The sequence below is a fragment of the Capricornis sumatraensis genome, chromosome 2 (assembly GCF_032405125.1).
Source record: "Capricornis sumatraensis isolate serow.1 chromosome 2, serow.2, whole genome shotgun sequence".
Classification (NCBI taxonomy): Eukaryota; Metazoa; Chordata; class Mammalia; order Artiodactyla; family Bovidae; genus Capricornis; species Capricornis sumatraensis.
In genome coordinates, this window is record NC_091070.1 from 37994276 (window position 1) to 38018824 (window position 24549).

General features: G+C 43.2%; 1 protein-coding gene across 1 annotated transcript in view; it reads left to right on the plus strand.

Annotated features, from left to right (window-relative positions):
* The window catches only part of SQOR (sulfide quinone oxidoreductase), a 53260-nt gene extending 29355 nt beyond the window's left edge, over positions 1 to 23905 (plus strand). The window contains exons 4-10 of the mRNA XM_068965577.1: positions 4060 to 4113; positions 7884 to 8078; positions 10110 to 10319; positions 19844 to 20027; positions 21715 to 21782; positions 22285 to 22463; positions 23662 to 23905. Of these exons, the coding sequence (XP_068821678.1) occupies positions 4060 to 4113; positions 7884 to 8078; positions 10110 to 10319; positions 19844 to 20027; positions 21715 to 21782; positions 22285 to 22463; positions 23662 to 23719 (948 nt within the window). The 3' untranslated portion in view covers positions 23720 to 23905. The remainder of the gene's footprint in view (positions 1 to 4059; positions 4114 to 7883; positions 8079 to 10109; positions 10320 to 19843; positions 20028 to 21714; positions 21783 to 22284; positions 22464 to 23661) is intronic.
* The last annotated feature ends 644 nt before the right edge of the window (positions 23906 to 24549 follow it).

The window sequence follows — 24549 nt, forward strand, 5'->3', positions numbered from 1 at the left end:
ATATATATGTGTGCATATATAAATATACAAATATGCAGATATACAAACACACATATTTATATATGTATGTATATACAAATATATATGTATATATAAATATAAATATATTTGTATATGTGTATACAAATAAATATACATTTATTTACATTAAATTTAAAAATTTATATATTCTTTATATATTGTTTTTCCCATGTTGATACACTTCCTTATTTTCCCCAACATCTCCAGGAGAACAGACTAAATTAAACACAAGACTGTTTTCAGTTCACAGGATTGAGCTTTGGGGCTTCTTTTTCTCACCAGTCTGCTGCCAGTTCAAGGGACCAGCAGACCTGTATCTTTGAAGACATGGCACCCCTTTGGTACAGCAGTGCCTGCCTCCTAGTCAGACCCTCTGCACTGCAGGAGTAGCTCAGTACCTCTGTGATTGGCTTTATGTGTATTTTAAGGAACATAAACTTGTCTCACCTCTTGAGAATGAGAGGTACTGGGAGGTGACCTCACTTCTGAACCCTGCTTAGACTCTAAGGTCTAGACGCTTGGGAGGGTTGTAGTGCCTTGTTAGGGCTAAGGAATAAGGTGGTATATAAACTGGTGAGACTTTTGTCCAGGATTTTTTAGCCAAAAGTATTCCATAGCCAGGGCTTCCCTTGTGGCTCAGTTGGTAAAGAATCTGCCTGCAATGCGGGAGATCTGAGTTCAGTCCCTGGGTTGGTAAAATCCCCTGGAGAAGGGAAAGGCTACCCACTCCAGTATTCCGGCCTAGAGAATTCCATGGACTGTATATTCCATGGGGTTGCAAAGAGTCAGATGTGACTGAACGGCTTTCACTTTTCACTTTCTATTCCCTAGCCAAGTATCAGAAATCTGCATATCCTGTCTCATCGTCTTGCTTTTGGTTCATCCTCCCAACTTGCCAGGATCTTTTACATTTGTGAGTCTGTCATCCAGTTAGCAGTTTTTCCTTGCCTTTATCCATGATGGGTTCATTTAAGTTCAAGGTTTGAATTCTTTAACATGTCCCTAGAGAACTTGTTTTCTAGCATACATGAATCAATCAGTATTCTTTTGAAAATATTAAACAATTTACATAATCGTTTCCATCATTTGTTTACACTTTCCTATCCTGTCCACAATGCGAGGGCCCTGCTGAAGTCCAGACCCAGTGTGTCTCCGACTCTTCCCTGCCCCAGGGGTCTGTTTGGAGTGTGTTCCACAGGCCCAGTGTGTACATGGATCTTGCTCCTTCTCCAGACTTAACCTGGAGTTATTCCTTGTTCCTGCTGCAGCACACTGGGCTCTGCTCTCCTCAGACACCTCAGCCGCCTTCTTCCCTGGTATATGTGTGCAGGCTGCTTCCACCTCTTCCCCTAGCCAACTCCTACTGATCTTTACCTTAGACATGGCCTCCTTGACCTACCAGAGTAGTCAGGTTTCCCCCTAGGCTTGCATCCCAGCACTCTGTGGTTTAGTAACTGTCTGTGTGGGTATCTGTTCACGTCTGTCTTGCCCACTAGACTGAATTCCTGGAGGGGTAGGAACTGGGCCTTTCTTGTTCGGTGTTGTCTCTCCAGGACTTAGCATAATATCTGTCACATAGAAGGTGTTCAGTCAATCTTTGTGATCAAGCTGTACCTCAATTTCTTCATCTGTAAAATGGTACTAATACCTACTTCACTGGTTTGTTGTGAGGATTGAATAATTAAAACGTGTAAAATATTCAGGACAGTGCCTTGTACAAAGTGAATGCTTAAGAAATGTTGCTGTTATTACTTTTTAAAGAATACATGAGGGACTTACCTGATAGTCCAGTGGTTAAGACTCCATGCATCCACTGCAGGGGGTATGGGTTTGATCTTTAATCAGGAAACTGAGATCTGACATACTGTGTGGTGCAACAAAAAAATTAAAAAAAAAAAGGAAGGAAAAAAGAGTATATGGGGAAAAAAAGGAAAAGAAAATATTTATTGAATATCCACTCTGCTCACAGAGTTCTTGACTGCCGACTGATGGGAAGCAGGTTTGCAGTCTGCAAACACTTGCTGATGCCCTTCTTTTTCTAAATTATTACGAGACATCATTTTATTAGATGAGCCTGGAATTTTGAAATGGATAAACACCTTGTTTACTAAATTGTTAGTGTCATAATTTACCTCTCCCACCTCCTCATATAAAATTACAAAACACTTGTCCATATTTAGCCTTTTGGCAAGGTCTGCACTGTTCTCTGAAACTGCTCAGTTTTGTTTACAAGTTTTTGTAATTCCTTAGAGTTTAGATCATCTGGCCTGGAAGCTTGAACTCATTCAATATACGCAAAGTGTTCTTGTGTTCTTTGCTACTTTAGGATTTATTCTCCCTTATTTTTTTCATAATCTTAAGCTTGTACATTATTAGTCCATAAAAATAATCAATATTATGCTCTAATAGAACCATCAAGGCATGCACAAACCAAAGGCTTTTCTTTACAGTGCTCACATGTCTTACATGTGGGTCAGGACCCCCAGATCCTGTGCCATCTCTGACCTTACATCCTGAAGAGTTCACTCGGCCATTTAATGAGCCTGGTACACTTTCCTACAGAACAAGGAATATAAGGGCACTCGGTCTCTATGGTTAGGCAAATCATGCAGTTGAAGATGTATTTGTTATCTGTCCACTTTGATAGATTGTATTTTTCACAAGCAGCCGAAATCAACCATCTACCTATCCATTCATCCAACAAATGTTACAGACTTCCTCACTTTAATGTCTTGTGTTAGATTCTAGGACTATAAGGAATAAGACATAACCTTTATCCTCTAGGAGTGTTCAGTGTAGTGAGGAGGATATTGCTGCTGAATAACGCAAGGGCTAAAAAGCATTCAGTCCACTGTGCTGAGGGAGCTGCGGGAGGGGCCAGCAGGGAAGGGGACTGAGTCATAGCCAGGTCTCACGGTGGAGGTGACCTTGGAGCCAAGTCTCCTAGGTCAGGACCTCTTCAGCGACTTGCTCCCCTTGGCTCCCCAGCCCAAGCCAAGCTCTTTCAGGTCTCGGAGGCCCCTCTCTTCCACTGTGATCTGCCCAGCTGGCCGCTCTGCTTCTCTGTGTTTTTCACAAGCAACTGAAACCAACCATCCACCTCTCCACCTATCCAGCCTTCTGTACAAGGCTGTGGCAGTCGCCGCCTGGGGCTCCAGGCTGGGCTCCCACAGTGACTGCTGCCATTCTCCAGTTCTGTAGGCAAGTCCCTTTACTTTATATCATTTTTGCTTACACTTTTGTACTTCAGCTTGTCTTCCTCCTGATCCTGAACCCACATTTCCATCATAATTAGTATGGATACTTTTGCCCTCATCATGGATGAGCACAGTGCCCATATTTAAAGAGAAGCGTTTTAAATTCCTAACAGCTCATTCAGTAGGATCAGGTAGGTTCTATCACATCTTTTTCAGTGTCCCTCAAAAGAGCAGTTTCTCAGTTATGCTGTTGATCCAGTCTATATGATGGGACAGATTGGCCTGAGATTCACACATTACCCTGTAGGTGGGACTTACAGGTTAGCTTTTATAGAAAGTTGATTGTTTTAAGATTAGAAAGTCATCCTCCAGCCTTCAACATGAAACAGTCAGTTCAGTTGCTCAGGCTGACTCTTTGCGACCCTATGGATGCACACCAGGCTTCCCTGTCCATCACCAACTCCCAGAGCTTGCTCAAACTCATATCCATTGAGTCAATGATGGCATGAAACAGTGTTAACACAAATAACTGTGGTCTCTTTTCTGTTGTGCTCCACTGTGTAAAAGTACAGGTATCTCAAGCTCCCAGGAGCCAGGCATGTTATATATTTGTGAAGCACTGACATGTGAGGCAGCAGAGAATGGGTAGCAGAGAGAGGTGGGCATAATGGCACACTGGAGTGTTCACCCCTGCCTGCTGGCCTGCCCACCATCTGCAGCCCCACGTCATCATGTTACAAGATGGAGACACAGTAGGGGCTACTCATGTCTGGGGTCTGAGTCAGTTCTGGGGCTGCCCCTTTTTGGGTCTTGGTCTAAAATGTCATTTTTTGTGTTGCAGATCTCCTACAAATATCTTATCATTGCTCTTGGAATCCAGCTGGACTATGAGAAGGTACTTAAAAATTTTTTTTTAAATTTGTTTTCAGCTCTGCTGGGTCTTTGTTACTTTTGCACTGGCTTTCTCTAGTTGTGACGAGCAGAGGCTGCTCTCTACTTGCAGTGCGTGGGCTTCTCACTGTAGTAGCTTCTCTTATTGGGGAGCATGGGTTCTAGGGCTCACAGGTTTCAGTAGCTGTGGATCATGGTCTCTAGAGCACAGGCTCAGTAGTTGTGGTGCACAGGCATAGTTGCTCTGTGGCATGTGGAATCTTCCCGGACCAGGGATCGAACCCACGTCTCCTGTGTTGCCAGGTGGATTCCCATCTACTGTGCCACCAGGGAAGTCTGAGAACGTACTGTTTTAAGCTACTTCTATTACTATGTCATGGGCTTCCCAGGTGGCTTAGTGGTAAAGAATCCGCTGCCAGTGCCGAAGATGCATGAGATGTGGGTTTGATTCCTGGGCTGGGAAGATCACCTGGAGTAGGAAACGGCAACCTGCTCCAGTATTCTTGCCTGGAAAATGATATGGACGGAGAAAACTGGTGGGCTACAGTCCATGGGGTCACAAAGAGTCAGGCACAACTGAGCATGCCTACATAAGAATGTTATACTGGCCTACTTATGCTGTGATCAAAACTGCATTTAGTTGTTTTATACTCATTTTGACAAGAAAGAGTATTAAGAAATCCTCTTTCAGTTTTATTTCTCAGCAGCCTTTTTATGGTTTTAAGAAAGTCTTCTCTAAGATTCTGTCAGTGATCATCATATGTTCTAGCTTCAGGCTTTAATCAGAATTCAACATGTCCAGGGCCTGATGGTAATTTGTACAAAACAGCAGCCTTTCCCATACTTACAAGAAAACTACATTTCTCTATAGGACTGAGTTGGTTGTATTTCCTTTGAAAGTAAGATTTAGACTGTGAATTCTTAAGCAGACTTTAAGGGTAGAATATCGGCAGTTAGCTTATCAGGCGCTGAAGGGATGTCTAAGTTTCGTTGTATAGAGGCTGGGTTTCTGGTATAAAGTGACTGATGCAATATAAAAGCTGCCCCTGCAGTTCCTTAGACCTCCCTTTTCAGCGAGCCAGGGAGCCAGATGCCCTCTGACAATTTGTGAGATTCAAATTTATTTTCCTAAAGCATAATAGAGTGAGTTAGTAATTATGATTTCCAGGAGCTTCTTGGGAAATAGGAATAAGTAGTTGAAGCACATAAAGCATTGTGATAACCAGGTCACAAATCTCAGGAAAGTGGTTTAGGTAAGGGCCTCATCTGAGTTGCATCTGCAGGGTGTTTGATGTGTGTTTCTGGGTTAAAAACCGGAATAGTGACATGCCCAGTGTAGGAAGTAGAAGAAATGACCTGGGACCTGTTCTGTGAAGGTTTAAACAAGCCATGGATTAGTGTGGAGGTTGTGATTAATTTGGTGCCATGGGTCATGAGCCTCATATAAACAGAAAACCATGGAGGACTCTATGGAGAAAGGTGCCAGTGATAGTTTTGGGGAAGTCCATGCCTCTCCAAAAGGTCCACCAGAGTCAACTTAACAAAGGTAGCCTATCTCTTTGGTCATGTCACCCTGATGGCTTGCTGTGTGAGAACTGTTTGAATACACCAGTGCTGACAGTGCTTGCACCCTCTTGCAGTAAACCAAGAAACAATAGTATTTAAAAGGAGCTGTTACTATGGAGTCTCTACCATGTGCCAGGGACTATGCTAAGAATCTAATATTGATTCCTCATGACTGCTTGCAAGGTAGACATTTTTTATCTCCTCTTGACATTTGAGGAAACCGAGGCTAAGAGGATGTGAGTAGTGTTTCCAGGGCTACTGTGTTACTTAGCAATCTTGGAGATACTAGAAAACTACCCAGGTTAGTGTAAACAAAGGAGAGATGGCTTTGATGAGGATGCCAAGGTGTGTGGATCTCGGGGGCAGGATGTCGTTGGGCCTCGAGAAGGACTGATCTCTGCTCTGGGCTTTGTTGAACGTGAGCAGCTTCTCTCTGCCCAGCTGCCTCTGCCTCTTCCCCCACCAGCTCCCGGAGAATCTCTGCAGTGCCATGTCCCGCTGTCTGGTCCTCTCAGTGTGGTAGGATGGTCCACAGCTCCCCACAGAGTGGGGGTCCAATCTCATCTCTTTCTTAGACTTTCCTGCTCCTCCTGCTTCTGGGTTCCCAGGGAAGCACCTTGGATTCAGTGGTGTCATAAACTGCACGTTAGGAACAACTCTCCTTGAAAGGAACTCGTTACTACTTTATGGCACCATTTTCCTTGATAACAGCTTCTTCAGACTAGAGAAATATGATAAGGCAGACTGGCTATTTATCGCCTGGATCCTGAGTTTTGCTTTGGGAGCTGGAAAAGCATGGAGGTCCTGTGGGAAGGGCCGCAGGCAGTGGGCAGGGGCCTCAGTATCTAGTTGTATAAGAGTCTAGGTGGGTCTCTCAACCTTGTTTCCTCATCTTTATCTGTGGGTCAGTAATATTCCATCCCCTCCCTCAGAGGGAGTGTAGTGAGTAAAGTGAATATTAACATAGACGTGAGATGGCAGAAACATTAAAATGCAGGGTGATTTTATAATAGAAAGTGGTTATAGTTGTTGAGACTGCTAATATTACAGCTACTTAAACTGTAGCAGAAGATATGGTTAACAATCAGAGGAATACTTGCGCTTAACATGTGATGAAGGAGAGAGTAGGACTCTTTCCCTGAGACTTGAGGAATAGGTGTTGGGCGATTCCATGAGTCACGAGTGGGTGCCCTTCAGCCTGGAGAGGTTTTGAAGGACCGCTCATCTTGAGACTGTTTTTGATGGTTCTCTGATCATCCTTGAGTCTCTTAATGCACTCATTCCCATCTCCATTGTGTTATATGAACCTTCTAACATTGAAGAGAAGGACCCAGTTGATCTTCCTGACAGGAATACACTGGCGTTTTCAGAGCATGCACCACACGCATGTCATTTTTCTAGGCGTCTTATACCACGGTCTCTTTACTCTTGCCAGCAATCCTACAGAGCAGTTACTTTTATCCCCATTTCACAGATGATGAACATAAGCATTTCAGTGAGCATCAGAATTACCTGGAGGGCCTGTTAAAACAGATTTCTGGGCTTGCCTCTGAGTTTCTGATCCAGCGAGTTTGAGCTAGGGTCTGGTAATCTGTATTTATAACGAGTTCCCAGGTGCTGCTGTTTTGGGGACCACACTTGAGACCCACTACCTGATTTATTGGGCCATTTACTGGGGATCACAATGCTTGTAAGTGGAAGAGCTAGGACTCATACTGGAGTCTGTAGGTTCTCAAGTCCATGCTTTTAATTTCCTGCCTTTGCTGCTTTTATCAAGTGCTTGGCCTGGTCCAACCTGATACAGGGTAATTTAATTTTGTTATTACTGATTGGCTCTTGGTTCTGCCTGTTGTTCTTCTCCCTCCTAATAAGAAAACTTGTTCTCCAAAAAGGAAGTAAGTCTGGCTCCTTGTCCTCACTCTGAGGATGAGAAGAGAGGTTCAAATTCTGGTCTCCAGGCCACAGAGGCCCAGGGTTTCCGCTCAGCCTCACCTGTTCTCCACTTTGGTAGATGACTGCAGGCCCCACAGCTCTGGGCTTAGCAGACCCCTCACTCACCTGCTAGCGCCACTGTGTGTGAGTCCAGGAGGCTCAAAATTGTGCTGCAATACAAGAGAGGTGGTAGAAATGAGAGTGAAGAAGGATTCTAAACACAGATTCCACTTTCACTTTTGTTAAATAATAATTTCTTTGTGTGCTTTGTTGCAGATCAAAGGCCTCCCTGAAGGTTTTGCCCATCCCAAAATAGGGTCCAATTACTCAGTGAGGACAGTGGAGAAGACATGGAAAGCTCTGCAGGACTTCAAGGAGGGCAATGCCATCTTTACCTTCCCTAACACTCCAGTGAAGTGCGCCGGGGCCCCGCAGAAGATCATGTACTTATCAGAAGCCTATTTCAGGAAGGTATGCTTCCTTTCCAGGCATGGGCAAGGAGGGCAGAAGGGATATCATTTTTATCCATGTCAAAATACCATTTTTGTTTCTAAATTTAGTAGTTCAGTCACTAAGTCGTGTCCAACTCCGCAACCTCATGGACTGCAGCACACCAGGCTTCCCTGTCCTCCACTATCTCCTGGAGTTTGCTCAGATTCATAGCCATTGAGTAGATGATGCTATCTGACCATCTCTTCCTCTGCTGTCCACTTCTCCAAAGTATTGGAACTTCAGTGTCAGCCTCAGTCCTTCCAGTGAATTTTCAGGGTTGATTTCCTTTAAGATTGACTGGTTTGATCTCCTTGCTGTCCAAGGGACTCTCAAGAGTTTTTTCCAGCACCACAATTGGAAAGCATCAATTTTTATTTTTTATTTCACATGTATAAAATTATGTAACTGAAAGTTTGCAAAATATAAAAAAGATGTCATTCATTATCCAGTTGCTTTGGTATAGCTACTGTTATCAATTTGATATGTATTTCCATTGTTTTCCCTATTTTTTAACATGGTTATAATCATACTATCAGTTCAGTCACTCAGTCATGTCCAACTCTTTGCTGCCCCATGGACTGCAGCATGCTGGTCCTCCCTGTCCATCACCAACTCCCAGAGCTAGGTCAAACTCATATCCACTGAGCCAGTGATGCCATCCAACCATCACATCCTCTGTTGTCCCCTTCTCCTCCTGCCTTCAATCTTTCCCAGCATCAGGGTCTTTTCAAATGAGTCAGTTTTTCACATCATGGGGCCAAAGTATTGGAGCTTCAGCTTTAGCATCAGTCCTTCCAGTGAATATTCAGGACTGATTTCCTTTAGTATTGACTGATTTGATCTCCTTGCAGTCCAAGGGACTCTAAAGAGTCTTTCCCAACACCACAGTTCAAAAGCATCAATTCTTCGGCACTCGGCCTTCTTGATGGTCCACCTCTCATACCTACACATGACCACTGGAAAACCATAGCTTTGACCAGAGGGACCTTTGTTGGCAAAGTAATGTCTCTGCTTTTTAATATGCTATCTCAGTTCATCATAGCTTTTCTTCCAAGGAGCAAGCATCCTTTAGTTTCATGACTGCAGTCACCATCTGCAGTAATTTTGGAGCACAAGAAAATAAATAGACTTTATTTATTTTATTTCCATTGTTTCCCCATCTATTTGCAATGAAGTGATGAGACCGGGTACCATGATCTTTGTTTTTTGAATGTTGAGTTTTAAGCCAGCTTTTTCACTCTCCTCTTTCACTTTCATCAAGAGGCTCTTCAGTTCCTCTTCACTTTCTGCCATAAGGGTGGTGTCATCTGTGTATCTGAGGTTATTGATATTTCTCCCAGCAATCTTGATGTCATCTTGTGCTTCATCCAGGCTGGCATTTCTCTTGATGTACTCTGCATATAAGTTAAATAAGCAAGGTGACAATATACAGCCCTGATGTACTCCTTTCCCAATTTGGAACCAGTCTGTTGTTCCATGTCCGGTTCTAACTGTTGCTTTTTGACCTGCATACAGATTTCTCAGGAAGCAGGTAAGGTGGTCAGGTATTCCCATCTCTTGAAGAAAGGCTTTGGCGTAGTCAATAAAGCAGAAGTAGATGTTTTTCTGGAACTCTCTTGTTTTTACTATGATCCAGCGAATATGGAGCACTTAGAACAGTACCTGGTCAACTCTAGAACCTCATCAAATGTTTACTGAGTGAATCAACAAATGAGTACATGAATAAACAGTTCAGGTCTATCTTTCCTTGGACCTGACTTTCATCTCTGGACGTCACGGAACAGGGTCCACGTCAACCCCTGAATCAAGTTGGACTGAGGTGCTGTGTCACTGATGGAAGATTAAAGGAGGAGGAGGAGGCTGTGATCCACACCTCATCTCACCAGTGCATAGTGATGGAGAAAGCTGATGAGGTCTTTGGAGGGTTTTAAGTCTTATCTAGGTTAAAAAAAAAGGGTGGTTGGAGTAATGCTTTGATGTTGATTGTTTCTACGTTTTTCTTTTTTTCAGACTGGAAAGCGACCTAAGGCCAATATCATTTTCAACACTTCTCTTGGAGCCATTTTTGGGGTCAAGAAGTATGCAGATGCCCTAGAGAAGATTATCCAGGAGAGGGCCCTCACCGTTAACTACAAGCAAAATCTCATTGAAGTCCGAGCTGATAAGCAAGAGGCTATTTTTGAGAATCTGGACAAACCTGGAGAGACCCAAGTGATTTCAGTGAGTGTGGAGGTGCAGCTGTCAGCTGAGCAGTGCCATGGACGCAGGCGACACTGAGCGCCCCACTTCTTTGTCCATCGTTGTCCTGTGCTTGGGAGGCTGGTTACAGTGAGCATCGTAGGGGTGTGATGGGGAGAAGGTGGACCCAAATGGGGAAGAGGAAGAGATAAGAGGTTGTGTCCATGGGAGATGAGGAGGGCTCGTCTACCGTTGCTGTTTAGCCTCTCAGTCGTGTCTGACTCTCTGTGACGCCATGCACTGTGGTTCACCAGGCTTCTCTGTCCGTGGGATTCTCCAGGCAAGGATACTGGAGCGGGTTGCCATTTCCTTCTGCAGTGGATCTTCCCGACCCAGGGATCGAACCCACATCTCCTACTTGGCAGGCAGATTCTTTGCCACTGGGCCACCAGAGAATCTCTCATATACTGGTACCAAGTGAATTTTTATCCTGTTTTGTATCTGTGTTTTTGGCACTGAGTCATTTGAAGCAGCCATTTCACAACTTTAGTTGCATAGAGTTCAGGAAGGGCTGCTTATGCAGGATATAGTGATTGTCTCCATTTATGGTTTGTGACAGCCAGGCCTGCTTGTGGGTAGTTCAGGAATGATGGATATCTTTTACCTGTGAAAGAGGATGTCTTTAAACATCTCATACCTGTGCATCAAAGGAAATGCTTACAAATCCTTGAAAGATCTGGCAGAGCCACATCCTCCTTGGAGAGATCTCGTCTTTGTATGTGGGCTTGGCTTCTGTGCATCTGTTGCTTCTGTGAAGTGGGAATAGTACATTAAGAACAAGATGCAAAGGCATCCAGAGAAGATGCAGAGAAGCATCATTTGTTTATATCATTTTGGCAAGAGCTGTTAGCCTGAGAAAACAGTACACAGTCACATTTTATTCATTCAGCCTTTTTAGAGGAATGAAGGGTTCCATAAATGGAAATTGTGAAGTGAGCCAAAGATTAATCTTCTAAACATCAGAACTTCACAGTTTAAGCTTTTTAGTGGGAGCGCTTTCTAAAATGTATTGCATACATCTTTCCATTCTTAAATGGTGTCTCAGTTCAGTTCAGTCCAGTCACTCAGTCATGTCCGACTCTTTGCGACCCCATGAATCGCAGCACGCCAGGCCTTCCTGTCCATCACCAGTGCTCAAACTTCACTCAAACTCATGTCCATCGAGTTGGTAATGCCATCCAGCCATCTCATCCTCTGTTGTCCCCTACTCCTCCTGCCCCCAATCCCTCCCAGCATCAGAGTCTTTTCCAATGAGTCAATTCTTCCAATGAAGTGGCCAAAGTATTGGAGTTTCAGCTTTAATGTCAGTCCTTCCAATGAACACCCAGGACTGATTTCCTTTAGGATGGACTGGTTGGATCTCCTTGCAGTCCAAGGGACTCTCAAGAGTCTTCTCCAACACCACAGTTCAAAAGCATCAGTTCTTCGGTGCTCAGCTTTCTTCACAGTCCAACTCTCACATCCATACATGACCACTGGAAAAACCATAGCCTTGACTAGATGGACCTTTGTTGGCAAAGTAATGTCTCTGCTTTTGAATATGCTATCTAGGTTGGTCATAATTTTCTTCCAAGGAGTAAGCATCTTTGAATTTCATGGCTGCAGTCACCATCTGCAGTGATTTTGGAGCCCAGAAAAATGAAGTCTGACACTGTTTCTACTGTTTCCCCATCTATTTCCCATGGGACCAGATGCCATGATCTTAGTTTTTTGAATGTGCGGTTTTAAGCCAACTTTTTCACTCTTCTCTTTCACTTTCATCAAGAGGCTCTTTAGTTCTTCTTCACTTTCTGCTATAAGGGTGGTGTCATCTGCATACCTGAGGTTATGGATATTTCTCCCGGCAGTCTTGATTCCAGCTTGTGCTTCTTCCAGCCCAGTGTTTCTCATGATGTACTCTGCATGTAAGTTAAATAAGCAGGGTGACAATATACAGCCTTGACGTACTCCTTTTCCTCTTTGGAACCAGTCTGTTGTTCCATGTCCAGTTCTAACTGTTGCTTCCTGACCTGCATATAGGTTTCTCAAGAGGCAGGTCAGGTGGTCTGGTATTCCCATCTCTTTCAGAATTTTCCACAGGTTATTGTGATCCACACAGTCAAAAGCTTTGGCATAGTCAATAAAGCAGAAGTTGATGTTTTTCTGGAGCTCTCTTGCTTTTTCCATGATCCAGCGGATGTTGGCAATTTGATCTCTGGTTCCTCTGCTTTTCTAAAACCACCTGGAACATCAGAAGTTCACGGTTCATGTATTGCTGAAGCCTGGCTTGGAGAATTTTGAGCATTACTTTACTAGCATGTGAGATGAGTGCAATTGTGCAGTAGTTTGAACATTCTTTGGCATTGCCTTTCTTTGGGATTGGAATGAAAACTGACCTTTTCCAGTCCTGTGGCCACTGCTCAGTTTTCCAAATTTGCTGGCATATTGAGTGCAGCACTTTCACAGCATCATCTTTCAGGATTTGAAATAGCTCAACTGAAATTCTATCACCTCCACTAGCTTTGTTCGTAGTGATGCTTTCTAAGGCCCACCTGACTTCATATTCCAGGATGTTTGGCTCTAGGTGAGTGATCACACCATCGTGATTATCTTGGTTGTGAAGATCTTTTTTGTACAGTTCTTCTGTGTATTCTTGCCATCTCTTCTTATATCTTCTGCTTCTGTTAGGTCCATACCATTTCTGTCTGTTATTGAGCCCATCTTTGCATGAAATGTTCCCTTGGTATCTCTAATTTTCTTGAAGAGATCTCTAGTCTTTCCCATTCTGTTGTTTTCCTCTATTTCTTTGCATTGATCGCTGAGGAAGGCTTTTTTATCTCTTCTTGCTATTCTTTGGAACTCTGCATTCAAATGCTTATATCTTTCCTTTTCTCCTTTGGTTTTCACTTCTCTTCTTTTCACAGCTATTTGTAAGGCCTCCCCAGACAGCCATTTTGCTTTTTTGCATTCCTTTCCCTGGGGATGGTCTTGATCCCTGCCCCCTGTACAATGTCACAAACCTCCATCCATAGTTCATCAGGCACTCTGTCTATCAGATCTAGTCCCTTAAATCTATTTCTCACTTCCACTGTATAATCATAAGGGTTTTGATTAAGGTCATATGTGCATGGTCTAGTGGTTTTCCCTACTTTCTTCAATTTAAGTTGAATTTGGCAATAAGGAGTTCATGATCTGAGCCACAGTCAGCTCCTGGTCTTGTTTTTTCTGACTGTATAGAGCTTCTCCATCTTTGGCTGCAAAGAATATAATCAATCTGATTTCAGTGTTGACCATCTGGTGATGTCCATGTGTAGAGTCTTCGCTTGTGTTGTTAGTGTGTAGTCACTATCATTTAAAATCCTGCTAATGACTCAAAGTCATAATTTTAAAAAACTTTCATTTGGAAATAATCTTAAACTTAGAGAAGTTGCAAAAATAAAAATAGTACAAAGAAAACTGTATATAGCCTTTACCTAGATTCACTTATTGCAGAGTTTTACCCCATTGCTTTATCACTGGCTTCACTGCTTCTCTCTCCATATATAAATATTATGTAATGTAATATATTTTTCCTAAAGTATTTAAAGGTGAGTTATGTACATCACAGGCTTCCTAGGTGACACTAGTGGTAAAGAAGTGAAGTTGCTCAGTCGTGTCTGACTCCCTGCAACCCCATAGACTGTAGTCTGCCAGGCTCCTCCATCCATGGGATATTCCAGGTAAGAATAGTGTAGTGGGTTGCCATTTCCTTCTCCAGGGGATCTTCCCAACCCAGAGATTGAACCCGGGTCCCACTGCAGGCAGAATCTTTACCATCTGAGCCAGCAGGCTGGTAAAGTGGTAAAGAACCTGCCTGCTAATGCAGGAGACACTAGAGATGGGTGTTTGATTCCTGGGTTGGGAAGATCCCCTGGTGGAGGGCATAGCAACCCTCTCCAGTGTCTTGCCTGGAAAATCCCATGGACAGAGAAGCCTGGTGGGCTACAGTTCATAGGGTCGCAAAGAGTTGGACACAACTGAAGCAACTTAGCACACACTCGTGTACGTTATGTGTCATGGCCCTTTACCCCTAAATATTTCACCATAATTTTCCTAAGAGTTAGGAGTATTCTCTTATATAACCACATTACAGTTATAAATTCAGTAAATTTAGCAAGGATACAATATTTTAATCTATGATTTGTATTCAAGTTTTGTTGATTGATGAATAGTATTATTACTTCCTGTCTTCTAGAAGTTGGTCTACAGGCAGATACTGCATTTAATTGTCATGTGTTTTTAGCCTCCTTTAATCTGGAGCATTTCTACAGCCTTTCTTTGTCTTCTGTGACCCTGCATTTTGAAATAATACAGCTCCCTCCCTGACTTTTATTTTTTAATAAGGTGTCCTTGTTTTGAGTTTGTCTGTGTTTCCTGGTGTAAGTTTCAGGCTCTGCATTTTGGGCTGAAATACTGCATATGTGATTTGTCTTTCTAGGATAACACGTTAGAAAGCACACAGTGCTTATCTGCCCCTTGATGATGTTCATTTTGATCACAAGTCCAGATATGGTCCAATTTCTTCACTGTAGAGAATTATTATTCTTTTTCTTTTTTGCTACTAATAAGGAGGGGGGCACTTTAAGACCATGCAAACACCCTACTCCCTACTCATTAAAGTTTCCCAATAGATTTAGCATCCATTGATGATTTTTGCCTAATCCAGTCTTTACTATGGTGGTTGCAAAATGATGTTCCAGTCTAGCATTCCCTCCACCTGTATTGGTAGATTCTTGGCACCCTGTCAGCAAAAGCTCTCCCTTCCCAATTAATTATTAGTATGAACTTACGTGGAAAATTCTGAAAGAGATAGGAATACCAGACCACCTGACCTGCCTCTTGAGAAACCTGTATGCAGGTCAGGAAGTAACAGTTAGAACTGGACATGGAACAACAGACTGGTTTCAAATAGGAAAAGGAGTACGTCAAGGCTGTATATTGTCACCCTGCTTATTTAACTTATATGCAGAGCACATCATGAGAAACGCTGGACTGGAAGAAGCACAAGCTGGAATCAAGTTTGCCGGGAGAAATATCAATAACCTCAGATATGCAGATGACACCACCCTTATGGCAGAAAGTGAAGAGGGACTAAAGAGCCTCTTGAAAGTGAAAGAGGAGAGTGAAAACGTTGGCTTTAAGGTCAACATTCAGAAAACTAAGATCATGGCATCTGGCCCCATCACTTCATGGCAAATAGATGGGGAAACAGTGGAAACAGTGTCAGACTTTATTTTTTGGGCTCCAGAATCACTGCAGATGGTGACTGCAGCCATGGAATTAAAAGATGCTTACTCCTTGGAAGGAAAGTTATGACCAACCTAGATAGCATATTCAAAAGCAGAGACATTACTTTGCCAACAAAGGTCCGTCTAGTCAAAGCTGTGGTTTTTCTAGGAGTCATGTATGGATATGAGAGTTTGACTATAAAGAAAGCTGCCAAAGAATTGATGCTTTTGAACTGTGGTGTTGGAGAAGACTCTTGAGAGTCCCTTGGACTGCAAGGAGATCCAACCAGTCTATCCTAAAGGAGATCAATCCTGGGTGTTCATTGGAAGGACTGATGTTGAAGCTGAAACTCCAATACTTTGGCCATTTCATGTGAAGAACTGACTCATTTGAAAAAACCCTGATGTTGGGAAAGATTGAAGGCAGAAGGAGAAGGGGACAAGAGGGGATGAGATGGTTGGATGGCGTCACCGACTCGATGGACATGGGTTTGTGTAGACTCTGGGAGTTGGTGATGGACAGGGAGGCCTGGCGTGCTGCGGTTCATGGGGTCGCAAAGAATTGGACACGACTGAGTGACTGAACTGAACTGATGAACTTATGAATGCCTGTATTTTCCCCTACTGGTTTTGTCACCTAAAAAATATAGTCACAATCTAAAAGTAGAGAGTTAGTTTATTTGGTGGGAATGTTTAGGACTCTGAGTCAGGCAGACAGCATCTCAGTAGTTCTGAAAAAACTGCTCCAAGGAGGCAGAAGGGGAAGTCAGGCTATATACAAGTTTGCAACAAAGGAAGCAGGCAGCCTGAAGATGAAAGATCAGATATCAAGCTAAGGAATTTAGCATTCTGTGTATGGGAAGATGCAAGCCTCTGGGCTCACTGAATTCTTTCCTTTCTTTTGCACCTCTGCTATCTGGTCCAGTCCTGTTTCCTTGCTTAGCTTGCTTCTTTATTCCCTGAGCTCCTCAGCAGTCATCGTGGGGGGTGGCCACATCCTCTGGATTACAGTTTTGGGAGCCCTCATTCATATTTGGAGGCCAGAAATTACTGTTGGCTGTGACATGTCTTGTTTATTGCTATGTCAGGAGATATGTTCATTTCAGTTTATAATTCATTCTGTCCGAAGTATTTTGGTGCTCAAGTTGTCCCAGATTGGGTCAGCAGGAACCCTTTCAGAATGGCCCTTAATGTCCTTGTGACACGTCCCCATTACATTTTTGAGCACTTCCTTGCTTTCTGATGTCCCAGGCTTGTCTCCTTGCCCCAGCTCACAGTCATCATTTTGAGTAGCTCTTATATAGTTATGCATCTAGGGCCTACTGGGTTGTTTAGGGCTAATTATCCCCTTATGAAAGAATCTCCGTCTACTCTGTTATTTGATTTTGTGTGCATCCTCTTAGTAGTTTTCTTGTTTTCTTCCTTCCTAGCTGTCAGGCAGTTGTGACTGGGAGATCCTTCTAGCTCCAGCATTTTAAAACTGCTACTTCTAATCTTTTTATTGGCTGGAAAATGAGATAGCCAAACTCATTAAATTCTATGTAAAGTAAAAGCAGATGGGTGGTGTGTGAGGGCCCACAGCATATTTTTATGAGCAAAGTGTATGAGCTTGAGTGCACGAACTTAATTTTGTTTTTAGGTCCTTTTCACTCTGGTTCTCTGCTGTGCCGTGGCTAGTTAAGGCTTGCAGATAGGGACTTGGATAAATAAATGGTTATTGTTCTTCTGAAGGGTTTATAAAGAAAGAAGATTATTTGTGTCCCTTTTGAAGTATAGGCTTTTAGATTAGATTTTCTCTTCAGACCTAATTCTACTCTTTAAAATATGAATTTCAAAAAAATCTACCAAAAGATTTTAGAGCAGTGACTCTCAGCTCTGGCTGCACATTTCAATCACCCAGAGGACTTTCAAAACATGCTGATGCCTGAGTCTAACTCTCAGAGATTTTGATTAATTGGTCTGGGGTCTGGATTGAGGATTGGGAGTTTCCAAAGTTCCCCTAATGATTCTCATGTGTAACCAGGACTGAGCACCACTACCGTAAAGAATTAAATGTACCCAAAGCCTCTAGTCTCTGATCCTTCATAGAGAGCTAGTGAACTGGCCCAAGTCTCCAGTTTTTAGAGATCTGAACTTGTTTTATATCACGGCATCCTAGAACTAGAAGAGAGTTTGGAGATTATCCAGTACAGTGCATTTCCTCATAGAAAAGGAAAGGAAAGGTGAAGTGACTAAGTAATAGCATTTCATTTTTCATTATAAATGAACCTATTCCTTCAAGCCAGAGTTTCTAATACTGTCATCTACAGGTTTCATGTTTCAGTATCATTGGGGTGAAGGCTGTTAAAGTACACATTCCCGTTCTTCTCCCAGACCTAATGGATTGGGATCTTGGGGTGGTAGGGCCTGGGAACCTGAATTTTCTACAGATCTTCTTTATAAACATAAAAGTTTGAACACCACTACTCTGAATAGGTTATTTATGTTAATGAAGGAGAACCATGTTATTCACTAGATTCAGTTTATGGAAATAACTGATAAAAGCTATATCTGAATGCCAATATTAATTTCCAACAAATCTATAAAAATGATCCTAGTTGTTGTTTTGCTCAAGTAAAATGTCATCCCTTTATGATGATTATGTGGAAATATTTAACCTCTCTTCTAGAAAAGATGTATGAAATTCCTGTGTATTTGTGAAATTCAAGCACATATTAATTCTAATAGATAGAGATGATGCTAGTAAGATTTGGCCCTCAGTCTGGTTAACTTCAGAAATACAGACGTGGCCTTAATAATTTGGTGGATGATGGTGGTTGACTATTCCATCTGCTGTCCTGCAGACACGTGCTCAGTTTGTGTGAAATTAGCAGACACAGCCTCAGGGACCCAGGCCACTAGAGAGCCAACTAGAGTACTTCGCAAAGCACTGCACATTTGCTCCACGTCTTCCACCTTAAGGTTGACTAAGCTCATAACTGAGAGTGGGAGTAAATATAAGTCACATCCCTAACTCCCTCTGCCATCATGACTGCCAGGTCCTGGTGAAGATGCAGAACTTGTTATGAAAATCAGGGGCTGTTGACTATCACAAGGTTAGGATTGTCCTAAGATGCTAAAGTTTTCGCTGTAATGAAATGTTTTGTGAACACTCAATCAATTTGAAATTGCTAGATGGAGTTGGTAAAAAGAAATAGAATAAAGTACAAAATATTATGTAAACAACCAAGAAAGCATATCACATAAACAAAAGAGTTACACGAGCCATCAAAACCAATTAGGTTGGGTCAGTGCCTAATTGCCAAGGGTAGCATTCCTTGATAAAGGTTTTTTGGGAAAAAAAAAAATCCATCCTGCCTCCTACATAGTTCAGTAAACCCAATACTGAATTAGACCCCTCCTTCTTCATGAAAGTGAAGTCGCTCAGTCGTGTCCGACTCTTTGCCATCCGTGGACTGTAGCCCACCAAGCTCCCCCGTCCATGGGATTCTCCAGGCAAGAATACTGGAGTGGGTTGCCATTTCCTTCTCCAGGGGATCTTCCCGACCCAGGGATTGAAGCCAGGTCTCCCACATTGCAGGCAGATGCTTTAACCTCTGCAGTACCAGGGAAGCCCTTAAATACAAGAATACAGTCTCTCAGAAAACCTCCTATAGAGACACAGAACTTCAGATCCAAGTACTAACATACTCCTTCATAGTGCTAGCCAATATTCTTGCTGCCTTTATTTCACCTTAAATTGGTGTTTTGATGGTTTCCTTTTCGTGTTTTGAGAGTTGACTCATATTTGAGAATGGTGCTCACTTATCAGCTCCTAACATGGGTTTTTACAAGTTTTAGGCACTCTGAGAACTTCTTTGCAGAGTAAACCTGGTGCAACCAGACTTTACAAGTCATCAGCCGAGGGTCAAGAAGACAGCAACTGAGATACACCACCCACTTTATTTCAGTAATAAGTAGAATCATTAATGAGTTCTTTCAAAATGTTAGTGAAGTTCAGTCCAGTTTTTCAGATTCCCCCATGCCAGCTGCCAAAGGAATCCCGTGAACTCTGTATGGGGAGACCACGTCAGTTATTTTATCACTGCCTTGCATGGGAGCATGGATGATCTTGGCAAGTGTGTAGATCAGTACGAGCACTAACTGTACGGTGCTCCGTGCAGCCATAGTCCATGTGTGTGTCAGGGAGTCAGGGCCAGAGCTTGTGGGGGCTATGCAAATAATGAAACAAACATATTTGGATGCTCTCCTTTTTTGCAGTATGAAATGCTTCACGTTACACCACCCATGGGCCCACCAGATGTCCTCAAGACGAGTCCTGTGGCTGATGCTGCCGGCTGGGTGGATGTGGACAAAGACACTCTGCAGCACAAGCGGTACCCAAATGTGTTTGGGATTGGGGACTGTACCAACCTGCCGACATCAAAGACCGCTGCCGCCGTAGGTAAGGCCTTGAGCTATGTTCTCTCCTCGCTCAAAGCAGGGGTGCCTTCTGCTAAGGCACCGCTATAACAAAAACAAAAGTTGGACACCAGCGGCATTTCATTATATGCTAATTATATTAATGAAGAAACTTTTGTGCCTAAAAACGCCTTTGGTCTCCCCAAAACAGAAGTGTTGTCAATGAACCTAGTGTTGTGTAATGAACCTAGTTGTCAGTGAACCTAGTCTTGTGTAAAGAAGAAAGTATCTGTTGAATGCTTTGCACCAGAGTAGCATGACCTCATCTGCCTTTTCTGGGTCAGAGGGGTAGTTTTCAGGGGAGGGGGACATTGGAGAGAGAGGTACCACTTTTCCAGCTCTCTAGAATTCTGTTAACTTCTCATGCTACTGTGCTCACATCCCTGGTCTTCTTTGGAACATCCCTGATGCTGGCCAGGTTGGCTGTTTTTCTTCTGCCTGAAACACCGTAAAACTAGGGAAGCATTTGTTTCCCCAGAAAACACATGCAAGTCAATGAAAGCTTGCAGAGCAGAAAATTGCTGTGTTAAGACAGATACAGTGGAGAGTGCCCTGATTGGTACACGATTAAGGCCTCAGTCTGGCAACTAAATTCTTCACGTTGATGTTCCGCTCTAGCAGTGATGGAGAGAATTGCCTTTTGGATTCTGTTTTCTGTAGACAGGAACTGTCTTTTTTAGATGCTATAAAACACCAACCTCCCTGCCGGTGGGTATGGAAGCGTTTCGTGTGAATTACATACCCGCAGAACATGTGTTACTTTTGTTGACTATGTCAACCTAAGAAAGGCTTTCTAGGAAATCCACCGAATGTCCTTATTATTTATAGTCATTTCCCCCAAACTTTTCATTTCAAAAATCTCAAACCTATGAAAACTTTGAAAGTACAATGAATACCCATATGCTCTTCAGGTATTAACCAGTTATTCATATTTTGTGACCAATATGATATAATAATTAACCAATAAATGAATATTTTGTCTGATCACTCTATGTACCTTTTTTAAAGTCATCCGAAAGTAAATTTTGACATCATGATATTTCACCCTCAAATACTTCAACTTCTGTCTCCTAAGAAGAAGAACTTTCTCCTTTATACCCACAAGATCATTTTCATGTCTAAGAGATTGAACATCACATTATAAAATCATCAGTACAACCCATTGTGAATTTCTTCAGTTTTTCTAAAAGTGTCCTTTTTAGCTTTCCCTATCCACTCTTCCCCCCACCATCCCCAGTTCCCCTTAAATCTGTGAGCCAGTCAAGGGCCACACTCCACACTGATTGTCATGTCGCTTTGGTTTTCTTTAATCTAGAACAAGCCTCTGACATTTGCTTTTTCACTTTCACGACATTGACTTTTTTGAGGCATGCTGGTTGGGTATTATATGGAGAATGCCGCAATTTAGAATTGTCTGGTAGTTCCCTGTGATCAGATTCAGGTCGTATGTTTGTGCCTCCACTGTGCCACCTCAGGAACCCGTCCTGTTGGTTTGTCTGGTCCTTGGCAAAGCTACAGTCCATCACTGGGTTGAGTTGTGTTCTAGTCTCAATCTAGAGGGATGGGATATGGAGCCTTCTTAACTTCTTCACGTTAAAATTATTTGCAAGTTAGTTTTCCTGGAGAATCTAGACACTTCTGATTTTCTGACTTTTCCATGTCTTATATAGCTGCCCAATCAGGAATACTTGACAGAACAATTTCTCTGATTATGAAGAATCAAAGACCAGTGAAGAAGGTTTGTATGCCTTGTAAGAATCACTGTCTCCACTTACCATCTTCCATTCTGGATGAACACTTTTCCCACAATTTTGCTGCTTTCTTAGTTTCTCTATTATGGGCACTTCAATGTTTGCCTTTAGTATATCCTTGCTATATAATTTCTATATTTTCGTTGTGCAAAGTAGAATATACAAAGAAGGAAAACATTACCACTGCTCAGAGTAAATAATAAGTTCTAAGATGTCTAGGTGGTGGTTGTTTGGTCGCTCAGTCGTGTCTGATTCTTTGCGACTCCATGGACTGTAGCCAGCCAGGCTCCTCCGTCCATGGGATTTCCCAGGCAAGAATACTGGAGTGGGTTGCCATTTTTGTCTCCAGGGGATCTTCCCAACCCAGGGATTGAACCTGCATCTCCTGCATTGTCAGGCAGATTCTTTACCATCTGAGTCACCTGGGAAGCCAAGGTGTCTAGATAGCACATGAAAAAAAGCCACTTTCCAACTCTGTCTCAATCACAGTATGATGGCTACACGTCGTGTCCGCTGGTGACTGGCTACAACCGTGTGATTCTCGCGGAGTTTAACTACAACGCTGAGCCCCTGGAAACCTTCCCTTTTGACCAGAGCAAAGAGAGACTTTCCATGTACCTCATGAAGGCTGACATGATGCCGTTCCTCTACTGGAATTTGATGCTGAGGTAAGTATATCACCTGGGGGAGAGGCATACCTGTTAGCAGATTGCGACAGCCTGTACAGGGGATTTGTTTCAAGGAGGCCTTCCGGCTTCAGGAGATATGACCCTGAGCAGGCGAAGGGGATGCACCTTGCTAAGTCATGTCTCATAGATTGGTAATGGCAGTCTGAGAAGGGTTCTGAAGCCTCAGCTAGACGTGGTGGGCAAGAGGCTGCCCTGGGTGAGAGAAGGAGCCTAGCACGGCTACCACCCACCCACGGGGACACAGCGTCTTCTTTTTATAACCGGCAGTGACCAATTCTCCTGTCTTTCATGCTCTGGCACTCTCTTGCTGCTGCATAAATCATCATCATAACCATAGTGAATCACTTTGACCTGTCAAGTACTTTATCATAAGAAAAAGCAAACATACTAATTAAGAGCTAAGCTTTGGAGACCTGTGTTTGAGTCACATCTGCCACCTACCAGCTATGCGTCCTAGGGCAAGTTGCTTAAACTCTCTGTGTTTAAGTGTCTTATCTGTAAAATGAAAGGAACATTGTCTTCCTCACAGGATGGGATGAATAAGACAATACATAAAGAGGTGCATCGTAGACGTTCAATAAGTAATCAGTGACAAACTTAATAATTCTTCTTCCTTGTTGCCAAAAAAAAAAAAAAATCTCATTTGACTCTCCCAAACCTTTTGAGAAAGTAAGTCAAAATGTAGACATCAGTGTTTTTCAGCTAGGGGTGCTTCTGCTCCCCAGGAGACATGTGACAATATCTGGAGATATATTTTGTTGTCACAGCTGGAGGGGATGCTACGGGCATCTAGTGAGCAGAGGCCAAGGATGCTGCTGAATAGGACTGCCCCCTACCATTGAGAAGTATATGGTCCAAAATGCCAATAGGTTTGGAAACCCAGACCTGTACCTAATTTACGAACTGCTCAAGGCAGAGAGGACTGCAGTTTGCGCGTATTAGAGGCTTCGTACAGTTTTGCTGAATTGAGTCAGTATGTCCAGGCTCACATAGCAAGTCAGTGTTAAGGTCAGTTGTGCCCTCCTAGACCTGGGTTCTTTCTGCCTTGCTGTCAGTCTTGCTTTATAGCCTGAGAAACAGTGTCTGTGAGCAGCCTAGCTTCCCTTTAAATATCCTGCTGCCTGAAGCCACCCCCTCTTTTCCGATGCAAAGAACTGTTCTGTGTCATTTCTTACAGGGGCTACTGGGGAGGACCAGCGTTTCTGCGGAAATTGTTCCATCTGGGTAAGAGCTAAGGATGGCCCAGCCCTTGCTCTCCCTGGATGGCTTCTGGACCAGAATCACAGCCATGGATTGACCAAGAGCAGCACGAAGAACTCAAAACCCAACCCCATAAAGAATTTACTGCTGGATGACAGTGACTAAATGCCTCCCTTCTCAGTCCCTCCGGGCAGCTCTCATGCAGGCTGCTCAGGACAAGCTTAATTATTTGGAAACATTCAAATGAAAAAAATAGACTTCTATTTTTTAAATAAAAGCTTCCACTGATTGAGATTCTATGAGAAAATTTGATCTTGATTGGTGGTATGAAAAGTTCTAGCTGTAGGGAGGAAAAGATTGTGGTGGTGGGATAGTTTACTTGTTACCTACTTTGACTATTCAACTGAGAGCTGGCATAATTTCACCAGAGCCTGTCTGGATTTATAAAAACAAGAGTTATTTCCAGGGAAAGTATTATTTGGAGCAGTACCTGTGAAGGCTGTGAAGACATGCAGCCTAGGGCTGGCGCTGTGGGGGCACAGAGGACTGGCTGCTGCCCCTCTGCTCCTCAACTGTGTTTGTGCTGAGGCCACGTTCTCCCAACCCGTGACTGACACAGGGTGCTCGTGCTGGCCTGTTCCTACAGGATGCGTAAGTCCTCTACTGGCAACTTTGGCTCCAGAATTGCCCATCAGTCTGGCCAAAGCATCAGGCCAGACTCAGAAGTGCACCAGGCCCGAGGTGGTTCTTTCCCACCCCTCCTTCCTTCCTCCCCCTCTTCCTCTCCCTTCCCCTCGCAGGTGTCCCTCACATCATGGTCTGAAAGCCCTCCCTTGCCTTTTCCTGTGTCTTCTCCTTTAGCCTC